The 22,401-nt window shown below is 48.2% G+C and overlaps 1 protein-coding gene across 22 annotated transcripts; it reads right to left on the bottom strand.

Annotated features, from left to right (window-relative positions):
* Positions 1–196: 196 nt before the first annotated feature.
* On the bottom strand, positions 197–22,284 carry Unc79 (UNC-79 domain-containing protein). Of its 22 annotated transcripts, none has more exons than XM_076809667.1 (49): positions 21,824–22,283; positions 20,758–21,049; positions 20,610–20,674; positions 20,407–20,526; positions 20,186–20,347; positions 19,728–19,898; positions 19,564–19,653; positions 19,270–19,455; positions 18,972–19,204; positions 18,604–18,818; positions 15,585–15,922; positions 13,709–13,850; positions 13,457–13,633; positions 13,109–13,386; positions 12,888–13,030; positions 12,399–12,620; positions 12,140–12,283; positions 11,712–11,841; positions 11,197–11,369; positions 10,643–10,791; positions 10,270–10,427; positions 9,967–10,148; positions 9,685–9,898; positions 9,397–9,591; positions 8,704–8,817; positions 7,795–7,943; positions 7,601–7,722; positions 7,293–7,524; positions 7,089–7,242; positions 6,778–6,982; positions 5,905–6,181; positions 5,296–5,615; positions 4,934–5,229; positions 4,775–4,864; positions 4,514–4,690; positions 4,358–4,437; positions 4,004–4,248; positions 3,821–3,934; positions 3,614–3,754; positions 3,382–3,536; positions 3,210–3,304; positions 2,632–2,883; positions 2,125–2,352; positions 1,901–2,056; positions 1,650–1,825; positions 1,061–1,325; positions 839–979; positions 630–752; positions 197–547 (listed from the first exon to the last, which is right to left on the bottom strand). In XM_076809667.1, exons 3-49 carry the CDS (start codon positions 20,629–20,631, stop codon positions 359–361), a joined length of 8,340 nt encoding a protein of 2,779 aa, XP_076665782.1. In that variant the 5' UTR covers positions 20,632–20,674; positions 20,758–21,049; positions 21,824–22,283; the 3' UTR covers positions 197–358. The 22 variants fall into 22 exon arrangements, with proteins under 22 accessions (XP_076665782.1, XP_076665781.1, XP_076665783.1 ...); XM_076809666.1 differs by having other exon boundaries at positions 20,817–21,049; XM_076809668.1 differs by having other exon boundaries at positions 5,296–5,612; positions 20,610–21,049; positions 21,824–22,284.
* Positions 22,285–22,401: the final 117 nt, after the last annotated feature.

Below are 22,401 nucleotides of genomic sequence, written 5' to 3'. Positions count from 1 at the left end.
GCCTTATCGAAAGCATTAAAAATTTCGCGATAAGCATCGCGAGGAGTACGTGACCTAACTTCGCTAGAAATTTCGTTTCCTCCCTATATTTCGCGCTCGACAGAACCGTTCGAAGCTCTCGATCGTTGACGAGCAATTTACAGCACTTACATTCAGTTGGGTACCTACTTTATGGGATATATGATCGCATATAAGATGTTTAGTACAATAAATATATTTTTTTAACAGTCAATAAAGTACAACTTCCGTACACGCGCTAATGTAACATTGATTTTAAACAATGCAACGCTCAACATCTTCGTAGATACTCTATATAAAACAACCCCCTATCTCCTAGACGAATCTTTGTTCGCAGTTTCTAAATCGTGTAGAACTGCGTGGCCGTGGAGGACTGCATTTCTATCTGGCCCATTTTGAACTGCATTCGATGCAGCCATCGCAAAAGCGTGGCATTTGATTCCCGGCGAGACGAGGCGAAATGCTCGGACATCTTGCTGGGCGGGAAGTCTTGGCAATTTTGCAAGCGCACCTGCAGATGCCCGGGTAGCTAAGAACAAAGAAATCGTTTCTTAATTTGAGAAGTACAGTCGCATTCTGTGGAAAGGAATTAAGCTGACGGGTGATCAAACCTGAACGTGATGCGAATACAAAATGGGTCTCCAAAGGGGTAGCAATTTGCTCAGCAAAATGGAGCCGCACTCGAGCAGGGCTTCCAGTAGGCTTAAGAAATGCAAATTCACTGTTTCTGCCAGCTATAAGCAGCAAAGTTTTCATAAAAAGTAATCAGTATTATCCCTTTCTGAATGGAATCGTCTCGCAGGACTTCGATCGAACTTACAACTTTCGAATATGAGACCAGCTGCAGTATGCAGGGCGTGGTTTTACCCCAGAACTCCAACAGAACGTTCATCGTGATGTTGTGGCCCTCGCTGTTCGACGGATTGTTCTTCGAAAGCTCCTCCAGATACATCGTCCATAGCTAAACGAAACATTGCAAGCATCCCTCCCATAAATCTCTTCGAAACACTGAGATTCACTTGGCAAGAATATGTAGACTGACCTGGCAAAGTATAAACGCATAGAACAGGGAGGACATGTGGGGAACGGATGTCTTGGACTGTTCAGGGAATCCAGAGAATATCACTTGCACGTGATCTGCGATGTGGCAAGACACATCTTGTGGGATCGGTTGGGCTATGGGAATCGATGCACTGTGGCTGTGCACATTGTTGTTACCAGCGTACATTGCTGTGTGCGTTAAGGAGCCTAGCAGTAGCCAGGACAGAAGCCTGATGTGTGCTATGCAATCGACGTACTCGCGAGCTCTGGAAAAATCGATCCGTTATTGCATACTCGATTATTCTTCACAATCTCTATTCAGCACTGATTCCCCTGCGACGCACTTAGGGGTGTTTTCTAGGAGGTCGCCGCGGTTATCTTTAATTGACAATTTTTATCAGTTATTTATTTTTATACGGTTGCATTGCCATATTCTATTAATGTTGTAACACTAGTTTTTCATAAATGAAGGGAGGAAATATTTACTTTATAATATATGGTGGGAGGGGGTCGCAGGTTATTCGAATATTACAAAAGGGGATCGCGTTTCAGAAAGGGTTGGGAAACACTGCTCTACCGAGAACATTTACCCTTGTTGTATCATGGAAGGGGTGCTGTAGAGCCACGGAAGATAACGCGCAATTGCTCTGTTCTCCCTGTTGTTGCCCCTAGTGATCTCCAGCGCGACGAACTGCGCGAGGCCACACTTCAATGTTCCACCCAATGTGTCTTCGTTCAGCCCTGCTTGCATGCCTTTGCTGTAACTCTAAGCAACGCGAAACCTCGTGTAGGGAAACATGGAGAAGAATCTCGACGGCCTCTATCTTCGATGATCCCTCACCTTCACTTTGCTGAGGGTATGAAAGTCGGCCAAGAAGTCGAGAACGTCCGGCAGTTGGTTCTTCAGGGATTCCGAGGCGTTCGTGTTGTAGATCGGCGACATTTCCGTCTGGATGTTCTCCAGGGCGACCGTGTTAGGCAGCGATCCTCCAATGTCCTAAATATTCAGTCCTTTGAACCTTGAATCCCTGTTTAGACTCGCGCCACGCAATTGCACCCCATTACCTGAAGCACGAAGTGCAGGAGCAGAAGGAAGTTGGAGTCTGGTATAGTGGTCTTGAATTTGATGGCTTGGATCAACTCGAACACGATGGTCCTTCCAAAGAAGTGCTTGTCCCTGTCCCGCGTGAACCCTCTATGGCAGAGGTAGCACAGGTCCGTCAGGTAACTGTACTTTACCGTGGAGTTCTGTATGGAGTAGCTCAACACTTTGGCGAATGGGTCCAGCATGCCCTGGGAACATGTATTCGCATGTTACTCCACCATTGAACGAGTCCTTCACAGTTGCCTAGGAATTTCTCAATCGAACCTCCAACCAAGGCCCTAAATTTGTCATATTGTCAAAAATCTCTCGAAGAACCCTTCGCCTTCGAGAATCCCTCAATGTCCCGCTATAGCCGACAAATCTTGCGCATTCACGTCTCCTTAAAATTCGCAGCGATTTCGCTTCCAAGATAATAAACGCGAATGAGCACGCGCTGTTTACGACCTGCAAACTCGATGAATCATTACCTTCGATTGTTGGATTCCCGGAACCTTCAGTAACGATATCATAATCCTTAACAATGGCGTGGTGTCGTCAATCGTGGGGAGCATTAGGACGAGTCTTCGAAATAGGCCGTCGAATTGCACCAGTAGGCCGCTCCAGGTGGTTGCACCTGGACCGAGACCTGCCTCCAGTGGTAGACAGTCTAGGTAGCAAGCTATGTTGAAGAGTATCACTGGCAGGCGTTCCATTGGCAGAGATTTCTTTACGTTTAACGCCTGGAAGCAGTGTAACGTAGAATACAGAGGCGTGTATTTGTCGCTAATCAGTTGTCGACATGATTTCAGGTGGTGGCTGATGGCGTTTGGACTTGGTAGCTTCAGAATGCTGGGAGAGGAGGGTCCACATCACGGGTGAGTGCTAATGTTTCGCTTAAATACTTAGAAAGTCGTAACGACCAGCAAAAGTTAATCAAGGTGAATCCGTTCAAACTGATTGCACTTGTTCAGAACTTGATAGTGGAAAGCTACTAAATTCAGTACACTTAATTCACTGCAAATGAGTTCTGCTAAGTCCACTATAGTTAGTTGACAGAGGACATTACCTCGAGTAACAGTTGCAAAGGCGCGATCGGATTGAGCTCGTTGAAATCGACTAGAGCCTGTGCGACGCTCTTGAAGAACTGCATCCTCGTTGATTCTGAAAAGCAAACCGCGTACAGCAGATATTCCAGCGACGCACCGAATCGTAGGTAATTGAACCTCGCGCAGCCCTACCGTTCAGATGTGTTTGAAACATCTGCATGAATACACCATTGGGTGCCAATTGATGAAGAACACAGCGTAGAAATTGGTGGGCCACACTGATCGCACCACCTGGCAGGTGCATGTTGGTTTCACTTTGCCAGGGGTACATCGCGTTTAGAGCCACTCTGTAGAAGTGTTAACAAACAGCATTAAAAGTGGATGCAGCTAGGGCACAGTAACTGAAGCGAAGAGTTGTACTAACTTTGTCACGACTCTCAAAATCTCTGGCAAAAGGGGCGCCGCCAACGATGGCTCGCGATGGATGAAAGTGCCAAGGTTGATGATGCAGAGCCCCAGTTCCTCGTCAGAATATTCCTCCTTTATCGTTCCGCACTCGGAGCACCTGTAACGGGTCGAGAAATCTACGTGCAAAAGAGATTTCGATTTCTGAGGCTGCTTATGCGGTTACCTCTCGTAAATGCACTCGTCTCCAATACGGAACAAGCTGTACTTGAGATTGAAATCGGCGTGGTAAGCTTGTTGCGACGCGAGGTCCATGTGGGTTTGCAGCTGGGGGCCAGACCTAGCGGCGCAGAAAATGATAGACACATTGAATCTTCAAAGAATTTTTTATCGCATCAGAAGAACGTACCAAGACTCTGTGCGCCTCGTCATTGGCCCATCTTGCGCACAGATGCCACTTCTTCGAGGCTTATCGCGCTGGATGCGTACGTGTTCCCTTGCCTTGACTTTTCGATCGTGGTCGAAGGCTCTGCAAGGAAAATCCAAAGCTTCGATAACCGGAGGTGGCGACTCCAGGGCCACTTGCTTGATCAATCTTCTCGGGCTTGATCTACTCGAGTGTATCTCGTTCGACGTTGGCACTAGGGAGGCCGACTGAAAGTTTCAGATCCTTGAAGCTTTTTCTATCATAATTCATCGTTTCCTTAGCTAATATTTCTGTCTAGTCGGATTCTAGCATGAGCACTGAAAACCAATGAAGTACCATGTTTTCGGACGCCGTACTGTCCTGCTTTATCGGGGCTGTTCCCTCGCCCTTGCCGTTCCCACTGAACTTATTTGAGTCTGAAACGTTGAATGGAAGCATTCGTACGTGAGAAAAGTATAATCCTGCTGGTGATAGGGTGATAAAGATCCATACCTTCGACTTCCTGGACACCAAGAGCCAGGCGAACGTGCTCCACGAATCCAGCAAAGTCCCTCTGCGGTCCAATAGGCAGCAGTCGTTCAGGCATCGGTAACTCGAGCTGAGAAATGCTTCGAGGGCTCGTGATGTCGCTGGACATGCACGTCTCGCTGTCCTGGTCGAAGGAGGAGCCTAGACAAGCACAACGATCTTCCTGACGGAACGGGACACTTATCAAACCTACCTTTGGTCCAGAAATTTCCATTCACTACTCACTGACTGTTAACACGTCCATCTTCGACAAAGGCGACTCCGGCGACCCATAGGCGTCCTCGCAGCGCAGGATTCGTTGCGCGGGTCGTGGACCTGCAACAGCAACGCTAGCTCCTGTTCTCCCGTACGAATTGTCAGATGCGACGTGCAAAGCGCAATTACCCGTTGGACGTGTCGCTCCAATTGGTAGAAGTCGTTCAACCGTGGGCGTGCTCAAGGGAAAGACATCGTTCCAGCTAGTATGTTGGCCGTTCTCCGTGCTGGTTACTTGAGAGGAGATCGAGCTGACCGCCGGTGAGCTGGATTGATCGCTGCTGGTAACCGTGGCCACCTGACCCGGGGACACAGGCGACGCTGCGGTCACAGTTGGCTGCTCTATGCACTTCTGGCGACCCAGCTGCTTCGAGGTCGGCGAGTCCGAATTGCTGGAGGCAGCGGCGGCCTTCGCCACTTCTTGCCTGCAACGCGGTTTCGTTTATTGAACCTTCCACTCGCTCAGAAGTATTCTAATGACAGAGGGTTACTTTTGTGCCTGAGGTAGAGTAGTCGCAAGGGCGCTGGACAGTCCGAATGGCTTGGAGGACGCGGGGTCTCCGTTAAAGGCGATTTGGACAATGACACTCTTCTCTTGAGCTTCCTTTTCAGGGGCCGGCTTCTCCGTGATTGCCTTTTCTAGGATACCCTTCTCCTGCGTCGACCTTTCTGGCGCTTTCTCGAGCGCAGCCCTCGTCAGGGGGTTGTACTTCTGCATGTCCGGCTGCGCGCCCAGGAACGAACTCGTCACCATCATTTTCACTCCCTCGTGCACGCTCCACTTCTTCTGCGGGCCAGCCTTTGTACTCTGCTTCGAAAAGAATTATCAATTCGCATCGTTCTAACGTTACAGACAAAGTGCGTGTGTTTTCTAACTGCAGGCATCGCGAGGTCAGTTGAAATTTAGAATCAAGCTCGGTGCTGCTGGTCAGTCTTCTTCTGAATCGATTAGGTGGACGAACAGAGTTTTGATTTTAAACGCTAGGCTTCATGCTCTAGCTGGAATTCAAGCTGATCCAGTTGCTCCGCGTGCAAAGTGGAAATTCAATTTCGACTTCAGTTTTGTTTATACTGTATTCCCATTGAGAGCTGACGAGTACCTGGTGAGAGTCCTCCTCGCTGCCCAGGAACCAAGTGGGCCTGGTCGCGTCCGATTTCTTGTTAGGGATCTGACTGTTCCAGTCGATCCGTCCCACGACGTCGACGGCGGTGGACGTTCGGGGCCCGTGCAGGGAGACGCTCCTGGTGACGACCGCCGGGCTCTCCTCCAGTTCACCGAGCGACCCACCACTGCTGCCATGTAAGGTGCTGTCAGATTTTGGGCTCTCGGGTATTGCGGCCAGCTCGGACTCCGTATCATCCGCATTGATCGAGTAGCTTTGCAGAGCATTCACAATAGCGGAAATTGTAACAAGCAGCTACTTGGTGTAAGCACAGGCACGTGTGGTGTACACTCTGGGTCCTCGATAGTACCGTCAAACACACCCTACGAGGTCCTAGCCTTCGTACTATCATCGAACTGCGACATTCAAAGGGTACCGTGGCATCTCTGACTATCTGGCTACGAAGTGCTACCCTCTGCCGATAAACTATCTTCATATCCTTGCTCTTTAAGTTTATCAAGTCAGACCTGCCAGTTTCACCGTTTCGCTACAGGTCTTGGTGGGTTACGGGGGGGGGGGGGGCGCAATAAGACTATCGGGTACTTCTGGTCCCTAAACACTCGATTACTGTCACGAAAATCGTTCATGGAGGTCTGGGGTCCTAGAGATTTCGCGCGTGGAACATTATTCTAGGTACAGCGACAAAGAGACTCGACAAAGGGGATCCATGGGAGTGCAGAAATCCACAAACGTGTCGATGTGAAAACATTCCAAGCTAAAGTAGCCTAATGCTCTACCCTGTCGAGGAGAGTCTAGGGGGGTGGTCGTCTAAGATGCATTGTAACAAGGTGGAGTAAGAAATCAAGTGACCTGGAGTGCTTGTTCGTGTAACGGCACGTGGACGTGCTCTCCTCCCAGTGGGTCTCCATCTGCGTTGTACCTGGGCTACGTTGGTGCACGGAGACCAGAGGAGTCCTTATCGGGGGGCTTTCGGTATTGAACTCCCCTGCGGCACTAGTCCCTAGATCGTGATCGATGCCGAGCGACGGCTGTGACACGTCTGAAACCAAAGTAACTGATGGAAATATCAATCAGTAACAGTGAAGTACTCTGGGGCGATGTTAGGTGTTGCTCGAACAAGTTGCTCTTAGCAACTTCTGTATTTAGCAAAATGATGTTACCACGTGATCTGGATGGAGGAGCACCCATCACCACAGTGGCTGGGATCCTCTTGCACTGATGGTGCTGCATGTCCAAGGTGTTCATCACGATCTTAACAAGCACCTGCAGCTGGCTGCACCAGGGTTGCTGGCCGTACTGGCACTGTATAAAATTCTGCCATTACTACTTCATAGATGGCCGATTTAGAGTATACCTGGGCCTACCTTGTACAGTATAACGAGCAGAGCCATCAGCCAGGAACGCCTGTTCTGTGGCTCCAGGTACCAGAGGCTGTAGGTTGGCGCCTGGTGGTCCAAGGGTGGCGCACCCTGCGGTGGACAGGGGCTGTGCTGCAGGATGGCCAGAACTGGGGGCGTCATCACCCATCCCATCACGTGGTTCTGGTCCAGCAGCTGAGGAAGGTTCGCGATGAAAACGTTGAACACTGGGGACACTCTGGAACGAGAGAATTATTTACAGTGGAAGCTGGAGCAATCTGACTTGGCAGATGATTATTGAGGAGGGTCTTTACCGTAAGCGCTGAGGAGAAGTGTGAAAAGTCCGTTCAGTTTGGTTGTAGCCTAGCAAAAGGTACAAGTGGCGCAGCACGATTCCTTGGGTCTTCGATAGAGGCTTCTCATCCGTTGGATAAGCCTATGAATTTCAGATTCCTTGTTGATGAAGAAAGTTTCTAATTCTGATTCTATCAAAGCTTTATTCACCTACCTGGTCCTGCCTCGAAAGAAACTGCATCAGAAGGAATACCAGCAAGTGCATCGTCTCTTTGTCGGCTTCCTCCAGATCCACGATCTTGTGGGTGTAGCCTGGCAAGGCGCTGGTTTCGTCGACCATGTTTAGCGAATGGACGTGTCCGTCTGTAATATTCAGTGGCATCAACGAGCGTTCCTTCGAATGATAGACGGATTAAAAACGGATTTCAATCTACGAGATATGTATAGCCAGATGGAATCTCACGAACTCTTACCCACTGTTGCTCCTACCTTTCGTAATAAAAAGATTAGTCGCTAATTGAGCTAAGTTTTGCTAGCATTTCTAATTTCGTTCGGTACAGATTATTGCTCACAATCTACGACCATGCACGAGCACACTTTCATCATGCATGAAATTCAATTTCCATTTAAATACAAGCATTCGTGACAGAAGATCTACCCGCTCAAAGATACGAGCTACTGAATAAGCTACATAGTGGGTACTAATTCAAACTGCAAACTGTACTTTACAACTCATCGTTACGGACAAAGAACATTCAGAAAGGAAGGATGAAAGCTTTTCCTAATTATCAAATCCACCCTCTAACCAAGCTTACTTCATTCAAAGAATGCTCATAGCACAGTTCCCAAGTCGCGGAAAATTCAATCCCGGAACGATCTCTGTCTTCGATACTCTATTACAAGGGAAGAAACAATGCTCTGTGAAGGTTACAGCGTGAAAAGAAAGCGTCGAAAGTGTTTCCTCTCGAATGGCTGATCAAGGATCAGACTTACCACAGGTCCAACACCGACTATCCTCGAGAACATTATCATGGATCGCGTATACAGAGGGCAAGGGGGGAACATTTACGCGTAACACATAGGAATGCCACGTCTATAGCTACCAGCAGACATACTACTCTACCTGGTATACTGTTATTAGGTGGGGTGGACCCCAGCAACTGACCCAGTCCGAATCTGGAGCTCTTGCGCTTCAGGATAGGCGCCGAGTATTGCCGGCTGTACACCTTTTCCTTTTCTGCGCGGTTCGGGAAGTGGAACAAGTCAGAAATACGTGTACGGTCAGCGTGTGAAGTTGCGAGAAACGATGTGAACGGATATGGATTGGCTAACGTTCGGCGATTCTACTGCTACGTGGCTCGGGCGAGAGAATCGATGGACCGGAGGCCCTAGACTTTCTTTCCTAACAGTGTGATATACTCTTAGAGAATGAGGACGCCTTACCTGGCACCACAATCTCCAATACTGGCAAATGTAGTCACTGTGTTATTAATCAGAGTTCAGGAGATCTAGAGGTACTCTTTGAATCGTGGTACCAAGTACTATTTGATTCCTCTAAGGATTAGCTTGGCACTAATAGAGGTCTCAGATAGGACAGCCTGGTCTACGATCTAACCGTGACGATATTTCTGTATCTGCAGATCTAATTGTAATCTGCCCCTTCAGACTGCTACGCTTAGTCTTTAACCCAAGACGATTTTATATGTTCCCTTATATTCTTGTTGCTCGCATGATCGTATCATCAGTGACGTAGGGATATTCGAGTACCAGTATGGAATGAATTACGCAGCTTCCATGGTTCTCGAGGGACGTGTACCTTGCTTGGTGTCTTGACGAGGGATCATGGACGCGGGCGCGGACATGGTGCGTTTGTAGGGCCACTTCGTACCAAAGCTCGCGCTCAAGGTCTTTATCGAGTTGGTCGCGCTGCCGTCCGACTGCGACAGGGCCTCCTGCGCCCTGTGCAGCTTCTTCATGAATATCTCGCTGTTCATATCAGTGTTCTTAAGGTCTGTGGAATAGTCGGTCGATTAGAAAACTCCGTCCGGCTTGTAACTCCTTTGTTAGACTTCTGTATCTACGGGTTGCTCCAAAATCGACTGACATTGCAACTGACCACGTAGGTAGGGTATATCCCCAGACCTGTCCAACTTAATTTGTGCCTCGAGGAACAGAGCGTCGAATCGGTTGAGGAAGAACTCCCAGGTTAGGATGTGCCTGTCGCTGAGGCTGTTGTGCAGCTGGTACAGGGACTGCAGCACCATTGGTCGGTCAACTATCACCGAGTCGAATTGCGTCTCCAGGCAGACGATCAGTGACTGGACGGCATTTAGGAGCAATTGAATATATCGTTACAGCGGAGCAGCCAAATCAGTGGAATCCTTACCCTCATAGCTGTGTCGTGGATGGTGCCAAGGTACAAGGTGGCCCTCTGGGCGACGTACACGTTGTTGTCGTCCATACTAGCGACCAGATAGCAGAATGCATTAGCTAGAGCAGCCTGCAGAGTCATCACGTTACGGAGCGGCGTGGAATCCATGAATCTCGCGATCAGCGTCACCCTGTCCACTGTTTAGGCATCGATAAATCTAGGAGCTAGTCTTCTCTAGTTCGTTTTATATTACCAAGCGACTGTGGTCATCCGTTGGGCGCGATGGTTGCATGCTGATTTATCGAGTTCATTGATTACCTGCCACGAATCGTACCCGCCAATCCGAATTATGAAATTCGTCCTGTATCAGGCGCCAAAAGGTGTCGGTCCCACAGGGCAACGTGACGCAGTGAAGCAGTAGTGGCACGGTTACTTGGGCAATGTGCGAATGCTCGGCATTCAGGAGCTCCCACAGACTGTGGAAACAGATATACACAATACGAATTGGTTTAAGGTGTGATTCATGTTGATAATAATGTTCACCATTGAAGAGCTCGAAATTCCTCACACTTTTCGGTGAATTTCCGCCTGAAAGTGGAATGAGACAGTGGCTTCTCGTGGAAGCATTACCGAGGGACGTTCATAGGACAATTGATCTAAGAGCTTGTAAACGAAAATCTGGAGCTCTTACTTTTTAATCAGCAGATTCTCCTGGCACCATATAAAGAACCCTTGGTGGTCCTTCACTGCTATGTTAAAGGCATCGCCGTACAGGCACATCACGTTCAAGCATTGCAGCATGTAGTAGAGAATGTGAGGCTTGTCGATCGTCATTATTTCCTGTCGGGAGTAAGGGAAAGGTGAGCATTAGGGTGGTTCTTATTTTCGACTTTTGAATTTTCGTCGGGACACCATCACAGAATAGTTCCAAATAATAAAAAAAATCTGTGTAAAGTTTGAGCCCAACTGTTGATATACAACTTTCGTTTGACATTTTTTTTTAATCAATAACATAGATGATATTATCTTAAATCGATTTTGTGAGCTGCCAAATAATTTAAATGCTTGCGGGGACCTATTCCCGTTACCCGATCGAGCTCAAACTGTACACAGATTTTTTATTATTATTTATAACTATTCTGGAGGGTGCTCCGAAGAAAATCTAGAAAAATTTTTTTACCAAGAATAAATACGAGCCACGCTAATGCGCATCGTCTCTGAGCAAAGTTAGGGCAAGTTTAGTACCTTTAGAAGCTTGTGTATGTACTGAAGCTGTTCCGGGAGGTCCTCGATGTTGAACCTGAATTTGCCAACGGATGTGTGCCAGAAATCGTCCGTCTCGTTGTCTGGGCTGAGGTTTAACGGCTGATCGTTCTCTCCGATGAGTCGTGCCTTCTCCACGCTCGCAGTTGCAGTTGCTGGAACAACAGATCGCACAGAATCAGTTGCACAGAACGGCGAATTCATTAGAGGCGGTTCTCTCGTTCTCTGACGCCTCAAGTGGAACGAGTCCGTGCGTGGTCAGACGTCGAGCGCGCTGCCCCAGAGCTGATCGATGAAATTACTTCGTTCTATGGAAGCATGGAATTTACGCGGCCAAGTAGAACGGGAATGTACGTGGTCAGACACGCGCTTTGTAATCTTTAGTTTAATAAATCCCATTCAGTTTCCACTTTCCAATGAAAGTCAAGTGAAGCTTGCTAGATTATGGTGATTCGACTCAATTGAATTCAGTTAAATAATATGAGAGATCTTCTCACCCTCGTCGTTCTCCGAATGGGTGACCGCCCTGGCAACGGCAGGCATGACCTTCTCGGTGGGCATGATTGCAGCCAGGTCCAGCTGCTCCGAAACTGTCTCTACTGTGGCTGTCATGATCTGTTCGAAGAACTGATATAAACGATCAAAACAGCTAACCTCCGGCCACATAGATTAGCCTACCGTGTTTAGTGGTCAGACAACGCCATTTCGCAGTGGAAGAAGATATAGACAGAGAGAAGGCGCACACACACAGTTTTTAGACGAAGAGAAGTAGCATGCTGCGTTTTGGTTGGTTGCGGAAGAGTGTTTCGCGCACAGAAAGGGGACAGGGCATAGAATATCAGCGAGTTTCACGAGGCGGTGTAACATATCGTGTACAGAGATCTCGATCGAGTGGCTTGGTCGGTTGAACGATCGATGGACGTACCTGGGGCATGTGGGCGAGAACACCGCCGACGGAGTGCATCTCTGCAAGCGGCATGTTGATCACCACGTCGGACTTCGAGTCGCCCTTCCTCGACGTCTCCGGGCTCTTTCTACCGTGCTCTTCCGCGGTCTCGTCGATGATTTTCTGAAACGCGAAACAGTCGAAGCTCCGCGGATCTGATACGAGCTTTCTACCGAGATCGACCGTGACTCTCTCATCGAAAGATAAGAAGAGATCTACAGTCTTATAGGGTACTTACGTCAGGCGGGTAAGCCGGAGTCTCCGGTGCCATGTAGGTGACCAACTGCAGGCACAGTTGGTGCCAGATCACACGTGACTCGCAGTAGGTGCACTCGGTGTCAGCGTTGCACACGTGACAGTTGTTCCAGCTAGAGGCGACGATGGCCTTCATCAGGTGGCACGCGTCCTTGCACACCCACGTGTTGATGCCGGTGTGCTTGTCCACGTTCTGAAGCTCCATCTTCGAAAAATCAGCATGCGTTGCCTTATTCTTCTACCCCACCACTGTTCACTACCCTCATTCTGACTTCACAAAGAGAGCAGATGGAAATGATCTTAGTTCTGTAGCTACTAGATACTCTTCCCTCTTTAAAACCGAGTTCTCTCTCTATGGAGGCTAAGGAAATCTTCTGCAAGAACCTGTCTAACGAATGACCACTCACTTCTCCTACGTACTACCAAGAACCTTCGTCCAAACTCGATCGTCCCACAAAATAGAGGACTCTACCTGTTTCAGTAGTATATCCAGCATCAGGATGCAGCAGGACAGGTTCAGTTCCGCGTTGGTCATGAATTCCATGTGCCTGGGTGTCGGGGCCGCGTCGTCCGACAACGGCGTCGATTTCCCAGATTCGTTCTCCACGACTGGACCTGCAATGTTTTTTTTCTCGAAACTTCAAAACGTTCGACACTTCTATTATGAACCGATCGACGGGAGCCTGTACGTACATATGGTGTTCCCCTCTTCGTCCTCTCTCTTGGTCCCCTTGCTGGGCTTTTGCTCCGACTCGGTGGAGTTCATGGTCCCCATCACTGCGACGCCGTCGCTGAACATGGAGAACAGTTGACAGAGCGGGATGCTGATCTCGAGCATGGTCAGTGTTTGCAACCAGTTCAATGCTTGCTCCTGCACCTTCGCGCAGGTGTTGATGAACCGCTTCGCCACGAAATTGTACATCCTCTTGGCGTCGAAGCCCAACGGGTTCATGTCTCTGTCCAGTATCTTGCTGAAATGCAATCGAGGATCTTCAGTGGGATTGTTCCGTTCATTGTTGAATTGCGCAGCTGAACTCCTACCATAAAATCATCTTCAACTCGTGAAGCTCGTATTCTGGGACATCGTTCACTATAGCCTCCATCCAGTGCGGCATCACGTAGTCCCAAATATCTGGCGTGATCACTTCGTACGGCACTAAGCAGAAGAGTCGATTCAGGCCGTCTTTAAGGTGCGACGTCCTCGAAGCCAGCGTTTCCCTTAATCGTAATTAATAGTTCAAGCTATCAACCTCGCTTCCATTAGTTCATTTAAATTCGTGCGATCATTAGTACCAGTGTCCACCCACGCGAACGTAGTCAGCTGGATGCGGTAGAAGGCAGGAAATGAAGACCTCGTAGTGGGTCTTCTTCACTTTCGACAGCCAGCCACAAACGTACTCGGTTTTCAGCTTCTCCAACGCGCTCTCCGCTTGCCCTGCGAAATTCGTCGACGATCAGACGGTCGTTATTGCTAGAGATTTCATGGGAAAGAAAATCGCGGATCTGTTACGTGGACTTTCGTGGAACGGCGTTGTTGCAACTGGCCAAATTTCGTTGGATATCTCGTTACGTCTATATCGCGCTTGTTAGTTAAGGAACTTAAGGTGCGCGAGTATTTTGTAATATAGAGAAGCGAGATTTTAGGCGACACGTTGAAAAACAGAGGACGTTACGATGCAGAAGTTGATTGAATCTGTGTTAGCTGAGTCGCGTTGATGGCATGCGAGAAAGATCGGTAAGCAAATGCGTTCAGACGTATTCGAGGATAATGATCATCGATCGTTGCTCGTCGGATCACATTCTCATATCGTGGATGCCTTGAAAGGCCGCGTTTCTTTTCTTTCTTTTTCTTTTTAATTATTTATGTGGGGTTACTACTTCGATGCATAGGATCTGCAGCAAATTCTCAGGAAACCCTCCTTTCTTCTCGCTCGTCAGCAATTGCGAGAACGTTGTCTTCAGATTCTATGCATCGATGACTAGAAGATCGATCAGCCGCGACGCAGACGCACTCTTGTTCCTTCTCACTGGGATTCGCGGCTTTTAAATGAAGCTTCTAGACAGATATGCAAACGTACGCACAATGGGATCTTTCAGCACTTGGTATTCGTGTGTGTGTTTATATGTGTGGCATGCACACGCAGAGACAGCAAGTATCTTATCCAAAATGGTACGCAGGGCCGCACAGGCGCCAGCTTAGAAGACTGCCAAGAAAGCTTTAATCCTCTACCATCGAATCGTTATGAAATTCTACGTTCACGAAGAATCTAGCGAAATCAGATTCTCTGTATTATGTGGGCGCTGAGAATTGATGAATAGGATTCGGAGCACAAGTGGCTACGGCGGGGGTACTTTCGGGGAGGTTGGAGCTACGATAAGGGAAGGTTAAAAGAGAGAATATAATAGAAACGGTGGGAGAAGAGAAGCGAAAGAGATGAAACAGAAGTAAACGGGGAGAAATTCAGTATCTCCGAAGCTGACGCCTCTGCGATAGAAATTAGGTACAGCGTGCCGCGAGATGGGAGACATCGAGTACACTCATTTGCGGGTACGATTGATGGGGCGCCAAAATGGGGTCGCAGAATTTAAAGAGACAATTAGGGGCAGCACAGAAGCTATTCAGTCGAAACGTGTCGATTAGCAAAGGGTTCACAGTTAAGCTTGGAGGAACATTGACGACACGAAAGCACGGACACGTATACATGAATGTTTTTACCCACGAGTCGTGCAGAGAGGTTCGTTCGTTCATTGCCCTTCCTCCTACTTCCAACTTAAATTTCAATTTTCAACGCCTAGTCACATGAGAAGCAAAGTGACAACGAAACAGTAGAGACAATCAACGAACGCGTCTGCACAGAACCTTAAAACAGCTGATCCACTCGAATGTGCCTACGGTCGCGGCCAAAGGCTACCTACGTCTAGTGATGGGCTCGAGACGCTTCGAGCACGAGGCGAGAGCACCTAGCCCCTTCGAGCTTCCCACCGAATTCAGATACCTCGAATATTAAAACGCTCCTTGCCCGATCGATGCTCGAAGCGACTATACGAAACGTCCACGTGCTCGACAGCTTCCAAGAGGAAGACAGATGGAATATATCCGCCGCCCATCACTACCTACGTCTTCTACGTCTACGGTCATAAGTGTATAATATGCGAAGTGTTAAATTACCAACAGAAAAGATAAGGTGCATAAGGCTTTTTTTAGTACCATCGAAAGAGTAGGCAGTAACATGAAACCAATGAAATAGCATTGACAATAAACGCCCGAGAATTTCGATCGAGGTGTCCTGGTTCGGGGTGCAAAGCCCAACCAGCAGCCAGACACCGTATCTTCCGAGCAGCTGCCTCTCCTCCAGGGTCGCCGCGTCGTATTGACCTCCGACGCCACCGCCTCCTCCTCCGCCGCCGCCTCCACCCCCTGGGAATCCTGTGCTGCCCTTATTAGTACTTATTTCCGAGATCTCTCGGTTACTATCCATACTTAGCGGTTCAGCTTCCTTAAGCAGGCTGCAAGTAGAGAGGAAAGTTTATGTGGACAGTGCCCGGCACGATCTGCGGCCACGTCTGGTTGTGGTCGGCTAAATAGTGGCAAGTTGTCTAGGCGGCCTAGTTTTTGGAAAAGATGCGGAGATTTCCATCGATACTTTGGCATAGGATCGACATTCTCTGTGGCAGTTTCGCTTGGAATCGTTAGAACTAATGCGAGAGTTTAAGATTGCTTGATCGATTGGGTTGATCGTAAAGGGGGTGGGAAGGATTTGAGTTTTGCAGTGGGTTTCATGTTAAGTTGGAAAAATGGTCTGTGAGAAAGTTTTATTCGAGGTGAATGCTTAAAGGTATCGTTTGAATTTCGAATGGAATTTCTGCTAAAGATTTCAAGCGATTCGAGGGGCAAGGGGGCATCGAACGTCGAAGAATCGTAGTTTCCACGTTCAATGGTGGTTTGAATTCTTTCACGATCTGGTTCATCCTTCCTTCGAGTGTAATTATAATATCGACAGTTGTTGGCAATTGATCGGACACTTTAATCGTGGAAAAATTCATTGGGACCAATCGTCGATAAATGACGACAATGTCGATCGACGTTTCAAACATATTTTTCGCGGGGATATTGAAACGAAGGCCTGATCGATCTGCGTCGACCACAACGTCCGTCTTAACAGACGCGACTTCAAATCGTGATCATCTCGGGGTTACGTCGATAAATATGGAGTGACAAAGATGAAGTCAAAGTGAACTATGTCGCGACATTGATAGATCGATAACCAATTAATATTTGTAATAACACTCAATACAATTCCTTGGGCTTTGAGTTCTAGCTACGAGGGTCCATGCCAGTTGCAATATCGAAACTACGTTAATGCAATTTGAGGAATCACCGTGTGGCATTGTGTGACACTCGAACGGAAAATAGAACCTTAATACATGTCTCAAACCAGGGAACACAAAAGTACCTACTCTATTTTCTTTGTACCTTCGATCATTTCTAATTCTTAAATAATTTCTGTTCCCCTTATAACTCTTGAGTGAAAGTAAAACGAACGCAAATAAAAAAAAGGTAGAAGAAAAACTTCTTCAACAGTCCCTCCACAACGAGAACGATGGATGAACAGCAGAATTAGGTCGTGGGTCCCGTTGAAATGGTGTTTCTGTGCATGCAGCATACCAGTGTGTCTCGGGTAATGGGTATCTATTCAAGCCTTGTACCAGTAGGTCTGTTTTTATTTCTGGAACGGTACCAGGTGCCGGTGTGTTGTATCCAAGACGTGCTACGCCGCGGTGTCCTCGGGTAAGGCGCATTGCAACTTTTAAGGTGCACTTTTCCTATGCTCTACTGTGGGTGAATGCTTCAAAGTCATGTGTCTTTACGCGGCCACTTGGACGGTCAAATAAAAACCTGCCCGCGCTAGAATCGCCAGCTCACACTTCTTTAACTACATAGCCACTAGTATCCTGCTTCTCGGAGATCCTGATCAGTTTCCAGGCCATACAGGCGCGTCTACTGTATACCAAGCATACATTCACTAGCGGCCAATTAGAATTTGAGTCATACACCACTTTCATCGCCGATAAGCTGACTAATTGACGCTGGCAGTATCTTCTTTCTTTAGTCAACGATAATCTTTGACTTCAGCGAACCCGGGGTTAAAGTGTCTTTAGGCTTTTCTCGCCAGATCAGCTTCTGTTAGTTACTGGAAACCGTCGCGCATATCTTGGTAAGGCGATTCTAGCGTTGACAGTGGGTTGAGATGCCCATGGATCAAGTATCAAACGTAATCGAGTCAGGGGATAAGGTTTTTACAGAGTACCGGTTGGAAACTTGTTCGTGCGATATCTCAACCCTTTCGTTGAGTATTCAAAGACTATATACAGAGCATTTGGTAACCACCTTTAGTGGAAGATAATTCTACTTGACACGTCATTGGAAACACGGTGGATGCAACCTGTTCAGTGCTCAGGATCTCCAGTGAACGTGGTTACAGCATAATGTCTTACCAAGCAGGATGGACCAGCACGAACAAACACGCAAAGCAACAGTGATCCTGCGATCATTCGTTAGTACGCGTCGTCGCGTTTCTTTCGACCGTAATGGAAGTCAGAGTTCAACGTCGTGATTAGTGATTAACAACCGTCGTTAGGACGCGACCTATGCTCGTAGCTGTTGCAACAATTCTCCACCTCGTTCGCTACACCTTCAACTACTCCGCCGAGCATTTCAACAGAACTTCTTTGAGAACAAATCTCCGCGATCACGCACGCGAGAGCTCTTCAACAAGTGTCTCTCCAAGTGTCTCTGAATTACGGTCGCGATCCCTGGATTGGCAAACAGGAGTGGAACAAGTGGAATTGCGTTAACGTGCGTCGCATACGTCCATGTTCATCAAAAGAGCAGAAATCACTTCGACACTGAAGCATCCGAGGCAAGAGACTCTCCATCCAACTCTATTGCCAGCCTTTTCGCATCGGAATGTCTCTTCCCTGCAAGAACGCACTCGAAAATCCTCGCCGATAGCTCAAGAGTCTCTTCCCTCGACGTGCGACGCCTCGTGAAACTCGTGCAAACCGCGATCGTGTCTCTCGTCCAGCCGTTGCCCATTCCCTATTCCCATAATCTTTCCGAACGTAAAGCCTCGCACGAGCTCTCAGCAAGTACAACACAAAGTGAACAATAAAGGATGCTCCCTCACCTAACGATAGCCTGGACCATGTAGGTCTGGGTTTGAGGGTCCAACTGCGAGATGTGTGGCAACGCCATGTGGTACACGTGGTCGCCACCGCGGCGATTGTTGTGTCTGATGTTGTGGCACTGCTGGCAGTACCGAATCGGGTGGTTCCCGTTGAAGCTGGCGCATTCGTTCGAGAAGCACACGCTGATAGCTGACTTGTCTGTGGCTCTGCAGTTCTGTAGATTGGAACGACGATATTATAGGAAGGACTTCATACTTTTAACTCCCGAGTCTTCAAAGCTATCGCGCCTCAACTTCTACTTAATCCTAACAAGAGTTGCTGTTCAAAGTTTCAACAGGATTAGAATTCCCTGACTCTTCGAACTTACCTTGTTCTCACAGATCATAGAGACCTGCTGCATAGGGTGCAGGATATCGTAAAACATCTGATTAGGATGTTCCCTGTGGATCTCGTTAGCGCACTCGATGCAGAGGTACAAGGGTGGCGGCGTCTCCGTGGCGAAGGTGATGGATATTCGGTGGTCGTAGCAAACTTTCCCAGCCTCCGCGTTGCCTGCGTTCGGGCAGGTGCTTCTCTGGCACACGAAGGGCGTGAGATCGTCTGGAATCGCGTTCGAGTCGATCGATCAGTCTCGGAATTGCTTGGGCAGAGTGAAGGTTACGTACTCGCGAACTTCATCAGAACCGCCCTGCGATCGAAGAGGTTCGGATTGAAGGACGGCCAGTAGTAAAATAGCAATTTGGCGGCGGATGCTCTTGCCGGCGCTGTCCCGTAAGCAACCACGCAGAGGATGTCCTTCACCACGCCTGGTTTTAGCGCCATCAAGCACTCCAGCAGCTGGCAATGGTGCGCTGAAAAAGTATTCCCATCAAATGTTCGCGAAACCATTCTCGTTTAACACACTTCGACTTTTCCGCTAATTTCTACTTCTATTGTCGCAATAATCTAAGGGTGGGAACCTGGATTGTTGGAATATTGAAAGATCATCATGATCACAGCGGCTATCGACTGGCTCGCCGCGTTCTCCGATCCATCCTCAGTTTTCCTCGCTGCGATTTCAGGAGATACTTGTTTCAGTGAACCGGCGTGCACATGGTAACTATTTCACGATCATTTCACTCACTCATTGTGAACGGGAGAATGTAGAAGCAGAGGTAGTTGACGATGTCCTGGTGCAGCTCCACCGGAAGCACCGAGATCGCGCTGGCCGTTAAGTACGACACATTGTCGATCAGATCGTGATCGAGGAACGGGAATAGACACGCGAGGCACTGCAACAATGCTTGTCCAAACGCTGCGAAACAAAGATGAGGTGTCACAGGATCCTCGCAATTAGTCAGGATTGGAAACGATTTTATCTGGGGCTAAGTAGTAGTGTCGGGTGAGTAGTCAGACTTTGGGAGTCGCGACAGAACGTCTATCGAAATTACTTTGGACGTGAAACAGATTGAGAGTATTCTACAGTCAATTTGAAAAAAGGGAAGAAACGGAGCTTGTGAACTGAAAGAGAAACGAGCTGGTCTCTAAATTCTCTAGAAGCATGCAGCGCGTGAAGTAGAAGTGTCGGGTCAGTAGCCAGACCTTGCAGACCGATGTGAATGGACGGAACAACGTCCATCAGCTGGGTGAGAGCGTTGTACAGCTGCTTGTAATCCAAATTCGGGTAAAGAGCCATGCGTTCAGCGTCGAATTTCTGCGATTTCACCATCTCGAGGGGAGTGTCGCGAACATCCTTCAACAGAGCTGAAGGCAAGGAGCAAATCAGTCGAGTAAAAGTTTAATGCATAGGGGTAAATTCTTACACAGTAATTTTTGAGAGAAGAATTTCATTGTGTTCGCTATGTCGATGCCGGAGGGTACAGGTTGACTGCCATGCAGAAGCCGTTGGTAATAGTCGTGGAGGCTGGTCAACTTCAGGGTGTCTGAAAGTAGGTAAATACCCAACCATTCTATATTTCGTCTCTGCAAGTGACAATTGAAGAGCGTAGACAAATATGACACTCACAGGTTGCGAACCTGGTCCCCATTTTGCAGAATTGCTTTTATCCTACCCTCTCGATGCAATATTCTCTGTCAAAGGTAGATTTGCCATTAAAACAGCAAAATATACGCAGAAAAGGGAATGAAAGCAATGGAACGTTGAGGCCACTGACAGCCACGCGACATCCCTTCCACTTTCTTTCCTCTTCGCCTGTCAATCTTTCGTATTTACTTGATCACTGTCACTTCGATCGACCACACGAGACACGAGACTCTTCTTCTTGACATGGTTTAAAGCTGCAGAATCAGCACGGGTCCACCCCAGAAGACGTTCCCGTGGAGAATGAGCGCGCACGTCGTATCGACCTGTTTGGGAGCGCTGCGCCCTCTCATCTTTTCACCCCTCCCCCGATGAAGCCACGTTGCCGGGAAAATTGAAGAAGCGCGAGGACATCTCCGCAGTTTCTACGCGTAGTGTACAATTTTACGAGAAAAATCTCCAACACATCATTCGCAGGCGATTTACGTGCAATACACAAGGGGGGTGTTTTACAGACTGGCGGGGTGTAGAGCCCAGGTCAGGTACTCTGCTTAGCAAAAGTGGGAAAGTGAAGACAGTAATAAAGGAGAGCTCAACTGTCTTCAGGAGGCTATCCGATTTCTTTTCTCTCGTTGCAAATGAAGGAAGAAGGAGAAGAAGTTGCGGATGTTCCTAAAACGCAGGTGATATCATACGTTTAACAGCGAAAAGCCTGCACGCGTTATGCAAGTAGCTTCCTTCGAATTACGTAAACTCGATCGCCCGAGGTTTAACAATTATTCCGTAATATCGTTATCCCTGATCCAATAAGCTGCACTTACGTTTCGAAAAGATTGCCATGCGCCGAGGAATTTATAGCGTCGCATTAGCGAATGAAAGTGGAGGTTCCGTTAAGCTTTATCAGCTGGCCGATTTCGGGAGTTTCAATCGTGTCGATAAGATAATCTCGCAGCGCGCAGATGTTTCGCGGATTTAGGTGTGCATTTGAAGTTCATCGTTCTTGAACCGCATTCGTCGCATTCGTCAATCTGCATTGGCGTTAATCCAATAGAAATCGCGAGCCACGTAACGAGATTTCGAGTTTGAGCATTCGCGTTAAAGCACTGTCAACCGCGAGGAAAGTGTGTCACGAGGGGTCGATTCTAGGCCAGCCTGTGACGTGCAACGGGCAATCGATATCATCTAAATACGATGCGCACCTGCAACCGGTGAAGTCATTCTTCGGCGTATATGCGCTGCACCGAACGGTGGATGCGGCTTCGATCGCCGAGTCACGTATTAAAATAATCCACGGAACGGTAGCGGAGGCGTCCCTTAAATAAACCTTAGCGTTCGCTTCTGACTCGCCGATCGATCGATCGATCTCGCCCAGCGCCTGGCGTCCGCGTGCCACGACGTATGTAACGATTGGGGGTGCAACGACGTCCACCTTCCAGCGTCTCGATATAATGCGGCGTGCCTCTCGTGACGTCGTAATTTACATGGAAACGTGAATAACACCGTTACGTGGAACACGAGTTGAAAGAAACTCAGCCACGTTGCACAATGGAGAATTAGAGATCAGGGTTTGGTGGGAAAAAGCTACGGACTCGAGATATTCAGGGAGTGAGATTCAAAGCAATTAAACGAATCCGTTCCTCGATCTCTAGAAGAAATAAGAGCTACACCTCCCACGATGAAAATACAAGGAGTTATCATTGGAGTCGCATCCCTCTCGGAGAATCCCGAGGGTGCGAGGGAGGGAAGAAAGGGATCGGCAGAGGACTGCGTCTCCTTC

Source organism: Andrena cerasifolii, chromosome 4 (assembly GCF_050908995.1).
Source record: "Andrena cerasifolii isolate SP2316 chromosome 4, iyAndCera1_principal, whole genome shotgun sequence".
Classification (NCBI taxonomy): domain Eukaryota; kingdom Metazoa; phylum Arthropoda; class Insecta; order Hymenoptera; family Andrenidae; genus Andrena; species Andrena cerasifolii.
The sequence above is the reverse complement of the archived record's forward strand: the minus strand, read 5'-3'. Positions and strand labels throughout refer to the sequence as shown.

Coding starts and splice junctions, on each gene's coding strand:
- Unc79 (XM_076809665.1), bottom strand. CDS start 20,631: ATGGGGACCAGGTTCGCAACCT. Junction 10,428..10,642: donor GAGAATCTGCTGATTAAAAA/GTAAGAGCTCCA, acceptor CTGTTTCCACAG/TCTGTGGGAGCTCCTGAATG. Junction 753..838: donor TGGTCTCATATTCGAAAGTT/GTAAGTTCGATC, acceptor TGCTGCTTATAG/CTGGCAGAAACAGTGAATTT.